The sequence below is a fragment of the Mixophyes fleayi genome, chromosome 1 (assembly GCF_038048845.1).
Source record: "Mixophyes fleayi isolate aMixFle1 chromosome 1, aMixFle1.hap1, whole genome shotgun sequence".
Classification (NCBI taxonomy): Eukaryota; Metazoa; Chordata; class Amphibia; order Anura; family Limnodynastidae; genus Mixophyes; species Mixophyes fleayi.
In genome coordinates this window covers 75717486-75730061 of record NC_134402.1, presented here as the reverse complement: position 1 = coordinate 75730061, position 12576 = coordinate 75717486, and the positions used below count along the sequence as shown (strand labels likewise).

Below are 12576 nucleotides of genomic sequence, written 5' to 3'. Positions count from 1 at the left end.
CGATAATATAACAATTTAAACAGGTGAAACGGACCACCAGCGCTCTAAATCATTACAGAACAGCCGGTATTGTGGTCCAGATAGTCAACTTCATGTGGGCGATATAAAATATCTTGAAGCCCGCAGCTCCTCAAGCCAGGTCAGCTAAGACTATACTCTGATTTGGTTGTAGTCCCAGTAGTACACAGCCACCAATCAAAGTGGAGGGTTCTGAACAGGGGAGACCAAAAACTCCCAGTAGCTCAAGTGATGTTATTACACTTGGATATCAAAATATGCAATTACAAATGATGCAAAAATAAATAGCATGTGGAACATTCACAGGGCTGCTCACCACCACAAGAGACGTGACGATTAGGGCTAGATTTACTAAGCTGCGGGTTTGAAAAAGTAGGGATGTTGCCTATAGCAACCAATCAGATTCTAGCTTTCATTTATTTAGTACCTTCTACAAAATGACAGCTAGAATCTAATTGGTTGCTATAAGCAACATACCCACTTTTTCAAACCCGCAGCTTAGCAAATCTAGCCCCAAGCCAGAAAACTCGTGAGCTTTGCATCTGCCTGTTCCCATATTTACCAGTGACCCCAAACCCGAGGAAGCCACCATGAAACACGTAGCATAAAAGCCAATTTGTTTTCTAGGTAACTAGGATCTGTCTCTTGCATTTGTGAACAGCCCTGTAAATGTTCTAAAAGTGATTGATGCCATATATGTAAAATATGTAGCATCAGTGCTTAATAAGACACTTTATCTATTGGGAGTTTATCAGCTATCTATTCAGCAGCCTTCAAAGCAATTCCCGACCTATGTTCAATAGTGGAACATGTAAAAAAAAAAAAAAAAATTAAGAAGCCAGGTCCGAAGTCACCAAACTTGTGGCTAATTCAAAACAAAAGAAAGCCATGTTTTAGGAAATACATAAAATGACATTAAAGGGGAAGCAGAGTAATTTTCTTGATGCTGTTACAGATAAGAGTCGCAACATCATGTGTACATGAGACAGGTGAACAGTTAAAAATCTTGCAGGGGGGTAAGAGTGCAGTTTATTAAATAAGTAGATACGACCCCCCACCCCCCATCAACCAGCTAATTTGGAGCGTTCTGACTGAACAACATTCCCAGCAACCATTTTTTAGATACAAATACCACAAAAGTAGGGTCATTGAAAACGCAAGTGGAGACGTGACTTTGTCAATTTCTACCGGTTGCTAAACGAACCCAATGTCCACAGATGAAACCATACAGACAGCAAACAAGAAGCTAATCCATTGGAGGCCGGGTGTACAAGTCTCCCAACTAATAAATCTCCTGTTCAAATTAATGCATGCCTACAGCACACCTACATCAGCTGTACAACATCGTATTGCACTGGAGTAGAGTTTGCCTTGCAAACATAGGGTTAAGTGTCAGTGTCAGCTATGCCGTTTGATATAATTCCAGGTAAATTACACAAAGAAACTACATGGTCTACTTTAAAATGCTATAGTCCTATTTGATTATACTTTAAAACTTTCTAATGTATAAACTGGCTCAGAATGGTAATATAAACAGTCACTTTCACACCGATTCTCAGTGTCAGGTTACGAAATCCGTGCAGGAAACAAAGTTAGAAAATCACTGAAAACACAAGTGTAACCATCTGTGATTAAGTAGAAGTGTATTTAAATCCTGCAGAATTTGCTATGAAAAGCAATGACACTGAAGACAGAGACTGCAGCTAGGACAGGTCATTTCTAAACCAGCTCTCACAGAGCTGTAACAATGGAAAGAGTTTCATGCCCACAGGTAGTAATGGTGTCACAAAGACAAGTTACCTTCACTTCCACAGACTGCATGGCCAGGTCACACGGAGGTTTCAGAGCTTTAGGTCTTGTGGCGTACCAGTAAGTTGTAAGAGCAGCAAAGGCACCAAAGCCCATCAAGGTGTTGGTGGGAAGAGTGCGAACATACTGACGAACATCTCCCAGCTCAGGGATCCTGAGGTTCCGGAATATCTCGTGTGCTTGCATTGTTACTGGTGCTCTCTAAACCTGGGGGTGGAGCACAGATGGGAGGGGGAAAAGCATTAAAAACAAACACTATACAAGTCCAGGATAACTGATACAACTACAGGTGATAGAAATAGTGACAAGTAATTCCACAATAGGAATTTTAGGTTTCATCATTTTTGTCTGTGTATGTTAGACAAAAGAACTCTTATTGTGCCATAACATTTAAGCAGATTATAAATAGATAATCATTTATTTGTCATAGCATTAGGCAGCAGAGCTGGGTGAATTGGTTCAGTGGACTCTGACATTTGACCGAATTGCAATGATTATTTGTGAGCAAATTGATCCGATTCATCAAAAATACATCAAATAAACCCACTGATTAATCAGGTAACCCTGCCCCCATTACAGAGACTGGATTACGGTTGCTTAACTATTATTTCTTATGGAGACCAGTCATCTCCCACCCCCAAAATAAGTCAGAACCAGTCCTGGCTTCACAAGGCCCTCACTGTTTAAATGTACAATAATTTATGGGGGAAATGTGCACCCTGAATCCTAAGTCTTTAACCAGCCCCAGCACCAAACAGCCTATGAGAGAGACCAAGAGCAGAGTACCCCCCTGCCATAGTAAAAGCCAGTCCCAACCTGGTGCCTCTATGGAAAGGACCACAAAACACATCAATGGGTATATTTACTAAGCTGCGGGTTGGAAAAAGGTGGAGATGTTGCCTATAGCAACCAACCAGATTCTAGCTGTCATTTTGTAGCATGTACTAAATAACTAGAATCTGATTGGTTGCTATAGGCAACATCTCCAGTTTTTGAAATCCGCAGTTTAGCAAATATACCCCCAAGTCTCCCATCCAGTACGGTATCTCCTCTACACCCCCACGGGTGTGGGACCAGTGTAATGACCAAGACTGGATCCCTAAGACTCATGCCCACAACACCACCAAAAGAGTAAAGCTGGGTACACACTATAGAAAGATACTTCAGATGTATTTCTGTAATGGTTTTACAAACGACAAACTCCCGATCAGCATGCAGATTTGTGTACACAACTACACGATTCACCTTCAGATCCGCGACTGTCATCTCTCATAACCGCAAGATCATTACTCTACACACTACAGGTATCTGCCTACATTGCTGGTCGCAAGTGTGTAATCACTAGAAAAATTTGCCCGACATCGTTAATCGTGATGTTTAGGAACTTTATAAAACCCAAATGAAAAGCTACGTGCTTTGGTATGATAAAACATGAATTGTAAAAACGAATACAGTATCTGACCAAAGTGTCGTTTATAGTGTGATCTGCACAATAATTGCATCATTGTGTACCCAGCTTAGGAAAACAGGCAGCATGGTATGACCATGCAGGAATTGTAGTTTTATAGTAAAGCTAAAAAAAAAAAATTGAACATTTCTACTAAAGCTGGGTACACATTACAGAAAATTTCTCCCAAATGAGATATCTGTAACAATTTTACCAACGACAAAGTCCCGATCAGCAGCCGATTCATTTGTAGACACTTACACGATTTACCTTCAGATCTGTGCTCTTCATCTGTCATAACCATCAGCTGAAAAGATATCTGTAAACTCTATGGAGATCTGTCTACACGGCTGGATGCGAGTACATACACACTGCAGAATTTGCCCGACTTCGTTCCATTATTTGTATCGATTTTTAGTCCGGTTATAAAGTCAAATGATGCGAAGCTCTTTGATGTGATAAAAATGATCGTTGGAGACTAATGCGGTACCAGACCGAACAGTCGTTAATCATGTGATTGGCACCATCGGGTGAAAAGTCTGTAGTGTGTACCCAGTTTAACTATTGATTCAGCCTTATGAAAGACAAATGGACAATTTATATTGATACATCGGTCTCTCAGCCTTTGTTGACCATACGCTGAGGGCAAAGAAAATTTGATAAAAGAAATAAAAAAACAAAAATAAAACCCCACACTATTCTGGTTGTTAAAATTTTCAAAAGTACAATTTAAAAAAAAAAAACCACCTTAAAACAAAAAAACAGACAGAACAAAAACAGAGAATATTAAAAGTCTGGCATAACTCAAATCAGTAAAACTGCCTTGTTTTCTAGCAACATATGTCAGTGAATGCAAGACAGAATTTAATAAGTACAAGACAAGTATAGTTTTCTCTTTAGAAATGTATGAGCGAGGTAGCACTTGTTTATTTTAGGTGCATTCCACTTTATGACAACCCAATAGGACACATAATTAGCGTTTAGCATTAAAAAGGAAGAACAAGTAAATAACATCAAATAATACTGTGACATTATTATGTTACAAAATATCATGCTGTTCTATACACCCTAATCCTAATTTCCAAATACATTAAAAAGTGCACTACACTGCTGTGACTGAAAGTACAATACACAATCCAAATGAGGGTGTAGGTTTGAACCACTAATACCTTATTTATAAACGGCTAAAGACAGATCTATGTTAAACATTATACATATAAGTACACACACAATGGACCATAGGCTACAGTATACACAACTCCCTTCTTTTACACATAGGGCATTTCAGCAGAAAGTTAATTCAATTTTTAAAAGAAGTTACAGCACAAGGCTAGCTGCAGTTGTCCGTCACAGGGGGTTTTTATTTCAGTGACCGTCCTCTGTAAGCTTTAGACCCAATGAAATCTATTTTAGGAAACCCAATGCTGCAATAGTTTACCAAGCACCACTTCATGTCACTGCAGAGATATGTTTAAACACACACGATCCCTTAAAAACTCCCTCAGGAAAACTGATTAGAAATTTTCAGATACCTTACTACAACATCTTAATACTTTATGGCAACAGAACACCCCTCCTTCCCCCCCCACAATGTATTCTTCACACAGTACAGAACTCACCCTTGTGTGCTCCTTTCAATGCAAACATGCACACACTCCTGCAGGGGACATGGAGTTGTCAGCTGCTGTCACTGCTGCAGGCAACCACTCACAGGACAGAAGTCACATGCGAGGACCTGCCACTTAATGCCTAGTAGGCAAAAGGTAACAGACGAGGGCAAGGAGCCAGTGACCGTCTTATCTGGAGAAAGTCACCCCATGTGCAGAGGGTGGCATCTGACGCAATGGCATGATTATCGAAAAAAGAACAAGAAGACGACTGGCAGCGACAGACATTCATTCATTGACCCATGCTTCCCACTGGCAACAGAACATTAACCCCTTACTGCCACAAGAGACTTCCAGTGCACGGCAGAAACACCACTTCAAGTAGTGAAAAGATTTCAAGCATTTGATAAACATTGGAGAAAAGAGGTTCATATATCAATTCTAAGTGTCAAAGTTTTTAGCTCTGTCATGATTTCTAGTTATTCTATAGATACAGTGGGGTTTATCTCCTTGCATGGAAACAGCAATGTGGATTTCATGTAATATATGAACACTAGTTTAGAATGCAACTAGTTAAAAAGTGAACATAACTACATTCCTCATTCCAAGCATGTACTTTCTCTTTGCTGCACACATGAAGGTCGTTTAGAACCAAGGTAACCAGTCTTTCTGTAACTCGGTACAACTTCCATTCATACAAATTCTAGGGGCATTCCTAGGTTTTATCGATTAGTGATTGGAAGGGTTAAAGTTGGCAACATGAACACCCTCCTGGAGAAGGAGTATTTACTATGTACCAGGTCAGCAGCAAGTGTCTCTAGATTGTCTTTAGATGTTAAAGTGTTGACAACTATGACCTTCAAAAATAGGAGAAAAGATATCAAGTGTTAACTTTAAACATTTTTGCAGTCATATGTCCCAGATACTGGAATCTGTCTCAGACAGAACAGGATACACAACAAATTAAGGAGAAGATAGAAGTTGGTATTCTAAATCGTCAATGCAAATGTGCAAATAGCACCACAGAAACCAAGTACTTTAATGTGCTGAAGATGTCATTAGAAATGTTGTAAGGACCAGATAAGGATATAAAATTAAGTGGGGGGTTTTCTACTGATTATGGGAGTACAGAATGAGGATTTGCATTGACAAGTCGGAGAACAGTACCATGTTGACAGATTATCCCACACTGCCGTCACAGGAAGTTGAAGTCCCTATAACGTAGGGGTGATTTAATGCTACTCCCATCTCCTGATCAAGCAGCACTCACCCCACTGACTACAGAACAACAGAATACATTGTGAGCTCTCCATAAAACAAGCCATTTGTTCCAGCTATCTGGTGAGCCACTCACCAGTTCTAAAGAGGTCATTTGCCTCGGCCTCCTACATTAATACACACACGTGCATGAATCAAAGCTACTTAATGCAGAGACTTGTTGACTGCAAATAAGCAAGAGGGTTCAGCAGTTTTCATGCCAGCCGCTTGTGGAAGTCCACATTTTATCAATGCAAAGTGAAACACCACATTTAAATACTTTGGGGAGAGGACAAAATGCAATTTTAAGACAAATTTAATTACATTGCATTGAAGAACAATGAACAGTCCAAAAACAAGCCATTAAAGCGTGGGGAAGAGGGGGTATCCTACGAGACCCAGAAAACAAAAAAATCTGGATCATATTTATTTGTACAACTTTCCAACTTGTTATTCTTGCTAAATATATGCTGAATACACTTATTTGCTTTTAGCGGTTGTACTGTTTGCAAACTAAGGGTGGCGGCAGATACTATTAGTTTGGGTTCTAAAGGAACCTCTTAATTGCCTAAAAGCAGATACCCTCCTGAATCTTCCAACTGAGGCACTCACTTTCCACAAATGCAAAACACTCCAATGTGTGGTGGTCACTTTCAGCTCTGCCCACCTTAAAACCTAGGAACCAAACTACTGCTGATTGCCAAGTCCCATGAGAGGAGCTCTCCATGAGCTGTAAATTAAGGTGAGGCAGGCCCGGCACTCCCATTAGGCAAGGTTAGGCACTTGCCTAGGGCGCCAAGCTCTGGAGGGCACCACAGCTTAAAAATTTCTTTAAAACTGTGCGGCGACCGCTGACCATACCTTTCACGTCCGCCGCACAGCTTCAGATACATCCACAAGGGGGGGAGGGACTATTGATCATCACCACCGCCGCCTCTCTGCTCCGTCTCCTCCCCTCCACTCACTGACTGTCGGGCCGTGACATCATCATCACGGCCCAATTTTGAAAATGTGCCTAGGGTGCCAAGGACCCTAGCACCGGCCCTGAGGTGAGGGGCTGGTAAATATAGGTATAGGAAAAAAAAAAATAAAAAAAAAAAATAGATGAGTATCTCAACCATCTCTCTGCCATAAGTTTCATCCTTAAAACACTGTTTTCAAGTAGCCAAGAAAACATAACTTATGTCACAGCCTACTGCAGCTACAAGCCACATGCCTCAGTTTGCCCATGGCCCTGTCAGTTCAACATCCACTCATTGTTCAACATAAAATGGATAAATCAAATGGCTATGGTTTTTTTTTGTAAACATTGTTTTGTGGCACTGAGCTGATACTGTAGGAGATATGACACCATATCTCCCACAAAGATATCTACTAATATTTAGGCTGAAAATTCCAGTAACAGGTATTGCAATGTCTGACCTCCACTAGAGAAAGTGTCAAATGTCTAATGGAAGTCATTGCTGTGTGTGTACAGGTTATAGATTCCAAAGATGGGTCTTCACTGCTTCTACTTCTGCAGGAGAACTCAGTGCCCTCCAAAACCATTAGTGAGCCAAGTATTTTGAAGTACAGGAACTTTTCAAGCCCCTTTGAAATAGTCACAGGTATAAAATTACATGTTTTCTCTAACAAATAGAGACATTGTAAAAAGAAAAAAAAAGAAAAAAAAAAAACACCTTTCAAAATTTCTTGGTCAGTGCAAAGTAAAAATAAGCTACACTATGTTTTCTCGTAGGAGATTTTTCTCCACACTGGCCAGGTGGTTAAAGACTTCCTAAAGCCTGTTAAGCTGTAAGAGCCTCACCATTCTCCCGAGGACACAGTCAGGAGATAATCGCTTGTTGTCTCAGATATACTCATTAATTAGCGGCCCTGTCAAGCAAGGAGTCTGAAATGCAACTCTTATTTTTTATACATTACACTATTGAGCTATAATAAAGTAAACACTAAAAAAAAAAAAAGTGCACTTCCGTATTTTTTATTTCAAGTTGTGTCACCGGCTTCTACATATCCTTATATATGTAACATGTAATTTAAGAAGAACTGCTGCAGAAGAACAGAGAAAAAAAAAACCTCGAAGATTGATGGACAGGTTAGGGCTACGCTGTAAGGAAAGGATTTTTTTTTTTTCATAGCACATTAAGAAGAAACCTATAAACAACGTTTGAACTGCTCTGCTTTCTGTATGAAGTAACAGACAGAACATGTGGCCTCAGGAATGTTGTCAGTCTACACAAAGATAATGTATGGAGGGGGGAGATAAAAACAACACATTCAAGTCTTTAAGATATAACAAATCTACAAGCATTTACTACATTACATAAGATGCAACAGATGTTAAGTTATATTTAAATTTAAAGAAAAACAAATACCACTAGAGGTGGTCCCCTCATTGTGGTACCTGATGAAGATAGACCTCCACACAATTGGAGAGATTTGCAGAGCAGGCCACGGTGGAACATTGGACAGTCCCATCTCCCGCCACCTTAAAACTCAGGCCGTCAGCATGAAGTGCAAGAGAGTTCTAGCTCCAATAGTTACCAAACTGGATCTTGAACCACGATGGCAGCAGGGTAAAGAAGGGGATTAATGCAGAGCTAACATCACGCTGCTGGTCACACAGGGTTCTGCGCTGTGAAGGCCTGATTGGGTTCCCACCAGCTGTATACTAGCGAGAGCCACTATAGAACATCGCAAGCAGAAGAATTATGTCACGTTTATAAAGGAATAAAAATGGATCTATTTTTTTTAAAACACAAACTGGTCTCTTCCAGGAAGTGACAGCGGAATCACTGCCTCTCATTGGATTGGAATGTGCCATCCTTCTAGGAAGCACTAGAATACCAGATTCCTTCCTACGCCACTCTGCAACACGCTAACCATCAACACTAATTTTGGAGGCAATTCTCTATATTTTCAGTCAAATACATGCATCATTATGCCATCTGCCCTGTTCAATGCAGGTTAGGTTTCATTAACCAGTAGATTCAAAAGGCCCACACATTACCTTTAATCTCAGTAAGACGTTAAAACAATACATTCCATCAAATAAAGAGACACCTATCTGTAACAGCATGTTAGCAGACTCTTTAGTAAGTGGTACACTCTATAGCAAACAAATATGACAATAAAAGAGGATGGAGCTGGAGGATGCAGGTGAAGGTTCTGAGGGCTGCCTGTTTAGGTTTTTTGTTGTTTTTTTTGTATGTTTCTTTTTCTAAATTGATGATAAATAACTAATCAACATAACACTGTAGCGCTATGCAAAACATTTGGAAATTCAGAGCTCAGCAAAAACATATCTTATGGGGCATATTCAATTGTCCGCGAGATTGCCGAAAATCCCGCGGTCCGCGCAGGATTAGTTATTACGGTAATCCTGTGCGGAAAAAACGGTAATACGGTAATTTACTCGCTGGATTTCAGCTCGCAGCTCAGGGAGCTGCGAGCTAAAATCCAGCGAGAGATTACCGTATTAACGGTAATAGTTTTTCCGCTCTCGAACCCGCGGACAATTGAAATACCCCCTAAGTGTCTGCCAATATACAGGTTAGAAAAATCCTTATAGACAGGGTAAAGTATCTTAGCTTTGCATTCAGCAGGACAGGGGTATAAACTCCTGGGTAGCTACAGGTACTAAATAGATAAGTCCCATCTACTAGGACTTTATATATGATAATATATTACAAAGGCTGAAAGTGCAGTTATCACACTACGTGTTCCTTCACACAAGTCACATGATCATACAATCATATAACTTGGTAATCACAGGTTATTTCTATGCACTGACGTACAGTCACTAAACTATGTTAACCATTCAGTGGTGGAACCAGCATTGGTGCGATAGGTGCCTTGCACAAGGGCCCATGGAGATAATGGGGCCCGCTGCATGACAGATGCAGAGGGTCAGGGGCCCCGGCTCCCTCCTCCCGCACCAGGACCCACAGCTCGCTAGTTCCGCCTCTGTAACAGGCTGTAGAGGGCAACGACCCTGCTAGATATCTTCATGTAACTTAAGGAGCTAAGACAACAGGCACTATTCAGTTTAGTTAAGGACAGTACCCTTCCCTCGCAGGGACTGTACTTGTAGTATGGACACAAGGAGTAAGCTGAACACCATGTAGACTCTGCAAGTAAAATATTAACAAGCCTGCAGTAAGAAACTGAGCAAGAAAAGATCATTATAATAACAGTCCAGCCAACAACAGGGTCTTCGAACGCAAGCATGTAGAATAAAAGAAAGTCAAAGTATCCAGTAAAATAAACAGTCTGTGGTAACCAATTTTCACAGGCAATATAAATAAATATATATATATATATATATATATATATATATATATATATATATATATATATATATATATCTCAATATCACTACACAACTTTCAGATTGTATCGTCTCTCACTACCCCCTCCCTCTAAAATGTAAGCTCTCACAGACAAGGTGCTCTACCATATGTCTCATGTCTGTCCACTCTGTTGTTCTCGTTTGTCTCAGTCATATCTGAAGCTGAATTGTTTCTGTATGCTATGTGATTAGTGCTGTTAATTGCATCCATGCATTTATTATTCTACTCTATACCAATGCACATGTTATTATATTTACTGCTTTCATGTATGGCACAATACAAATATATAGTGATGAAGGTATACCAAACATCCATAAATCTGTAGCAATACTTTATGGGGGGAGGGAATTCAATTGGCTGCGTTAAAAAGTAACGCAGCCCGCACACTATTACCGACACTACTGCAGTAGTAGGCATTATTTCAACACTGCTTTTTTGCCAAAGGTAATAATGCACACAGTCACTATTTACTGTAGTATTGGTAATAGTGCACAGGCCACGTTACTTTCACGGTTAGAGTGGCCAACTGAATGAGTGTTATTAAGGTAAAAAAAATAAAAAATGTTTTTTATTAAAATTACCCATATTTACTACAAACTTCAAGTCCATACATACTGTTTATACAAATAACCAGTCACTGACAGCTGCACTTTAATGTCAAGCATTAACCACCATTATTTCTAAAATTAACCAGCTAGGGGGCGCTGCTGCTGTACACAGACTGCACTGCCATACTAGCGTGTGCAGCATGCTGGAGTAAGTGTGTAAATAGAACACGCATAGTGCTCTACATACACCTGTAGCAAACATCGGTCAGCAACACAATGATTTGTTAATAAAAGAGATTTGTGGTCAACCAATATTTTGAACCAAGCTCTAAAAAAATTGTAGATGCTGCGGACAAGGAGTAATATTTTTAGGTAAATCAGCCACCATAACACAAAGAGTGACTATATGTACAGACTGAAACCGAAAGCCTGGTTAGAATGTAACCAGTGTCCTTGAGGAAGGCATATAAACCCAATTACAGAAAAATGGGTTCAAACGGTAGATATACTAAGACACTGAGAAAATGATTTACAATAACTTTGCAATCAATCATCACTGATTTGGTTTCACAGTCTTACTAAAATGTCCTACACACCCAGGCCCGCAGGGATTAAAGTCACCCAGAGAGGACACCAGTGTGATAAGAGTAACACGACCACAATATTACGCGTCATTCATTCCAAAATCACCAGACCTATAAACAAAAGTCATTCAGACCACAAAGCCTGGAGGAACAGCTATAGGTAGGATTAGTGATCACATTGCATGTACACATTTCTTACTGATCAATTCCACTCTCGCACTTTTCTTATACATTTTACGGATGTGCAACATTCCATTAACCCCTTGGTTGCTGCACGGACCTTACCCATGATAGCAAATGGCCAAATAAACAGGAGAATGAGGCCTCGCACCAAGCCCACATGTACACCTTATATAGTGTACACATGAACATGATCCCCCCGGCATGTGTAACCAGTGCTAGATGTCCAGCAGGCACAGTGCAATAAGCCAGCTCACCAATCTCCGTTTATAAAACTGTCACTGAAACGTTTCTCTTATTACTGAGGCTCGAACTACTGATCATATTTAACTCACCTCACCAAGCGTTAGGGACAATGTGCATGCCGGGCCAGGCTGTGCTATTTATATGTATATGGACAGCTCAGGGCCGTGTAGTCTGCAGCCACCATGCACCGCCCAACATGCACTCTGCTCATCTGCATTTACATCCTCCCCCAGACTCCTATCCTCTGATTTACATAATCCCAGCCCCTTTCCGTATGACACCGCCCCTCTCCTCTTGGCCCCGCCCACCGGCCAACCCTCCAGTCTCTTGTATGACATACAATGTATGCCCGTGTTGTTACTATCAGAGAGGATAAGTGTGTGTTTCTCCAGTGGAAAGTGGTGAATGGAAGGGCTACTAATGGATGTATGATATTGGCCTGTAAAGTGGTCAACAGAAGGATGATCTTCTTTAGAAGATTTTGGCCACATTTAGGGTCTGATTTATTAAAGCATGTAAAACAAACGT

General features: G+C 40.4%; 1 protein-coding gene across 3 annotated transcripts in view; it reads right to left on the bottom strand.

Moving 5' to 3' along the window:
* ACSL1 (acyl-CoA synthetase long chain family member 1) overlaps nt 1–12257 on the bottom strand; it is a 59078-nt gene extending 46821 nt beyond the window's left edge. The window contains exons 1-2 of one of the 3 annotated variants that reach the window (XM_075197004.1): nt 12138–12257; nt 1819–2034 (exon numbers count right to left, since the gene is read on the bottom strand). In XM_075197004.1, the coding sequence (XP_075053105.1) occupies nt 1819–2013 (195 nt within the window). In that variant the 5' untranslated portion in view covers nt 2014–2034; nt 12138–12257. Of the gene's footprint in view, nt 1–1818; nt 2035–4893; nt 4995–12137 lie in introns of those variants that run through there. The other 2 variants (XM_075196987.1, XM_075196996.1) reach the window with 2 other exon arrangements.
* Nucleotides 12258–12576: the final 319 nt, after the last annotated feature.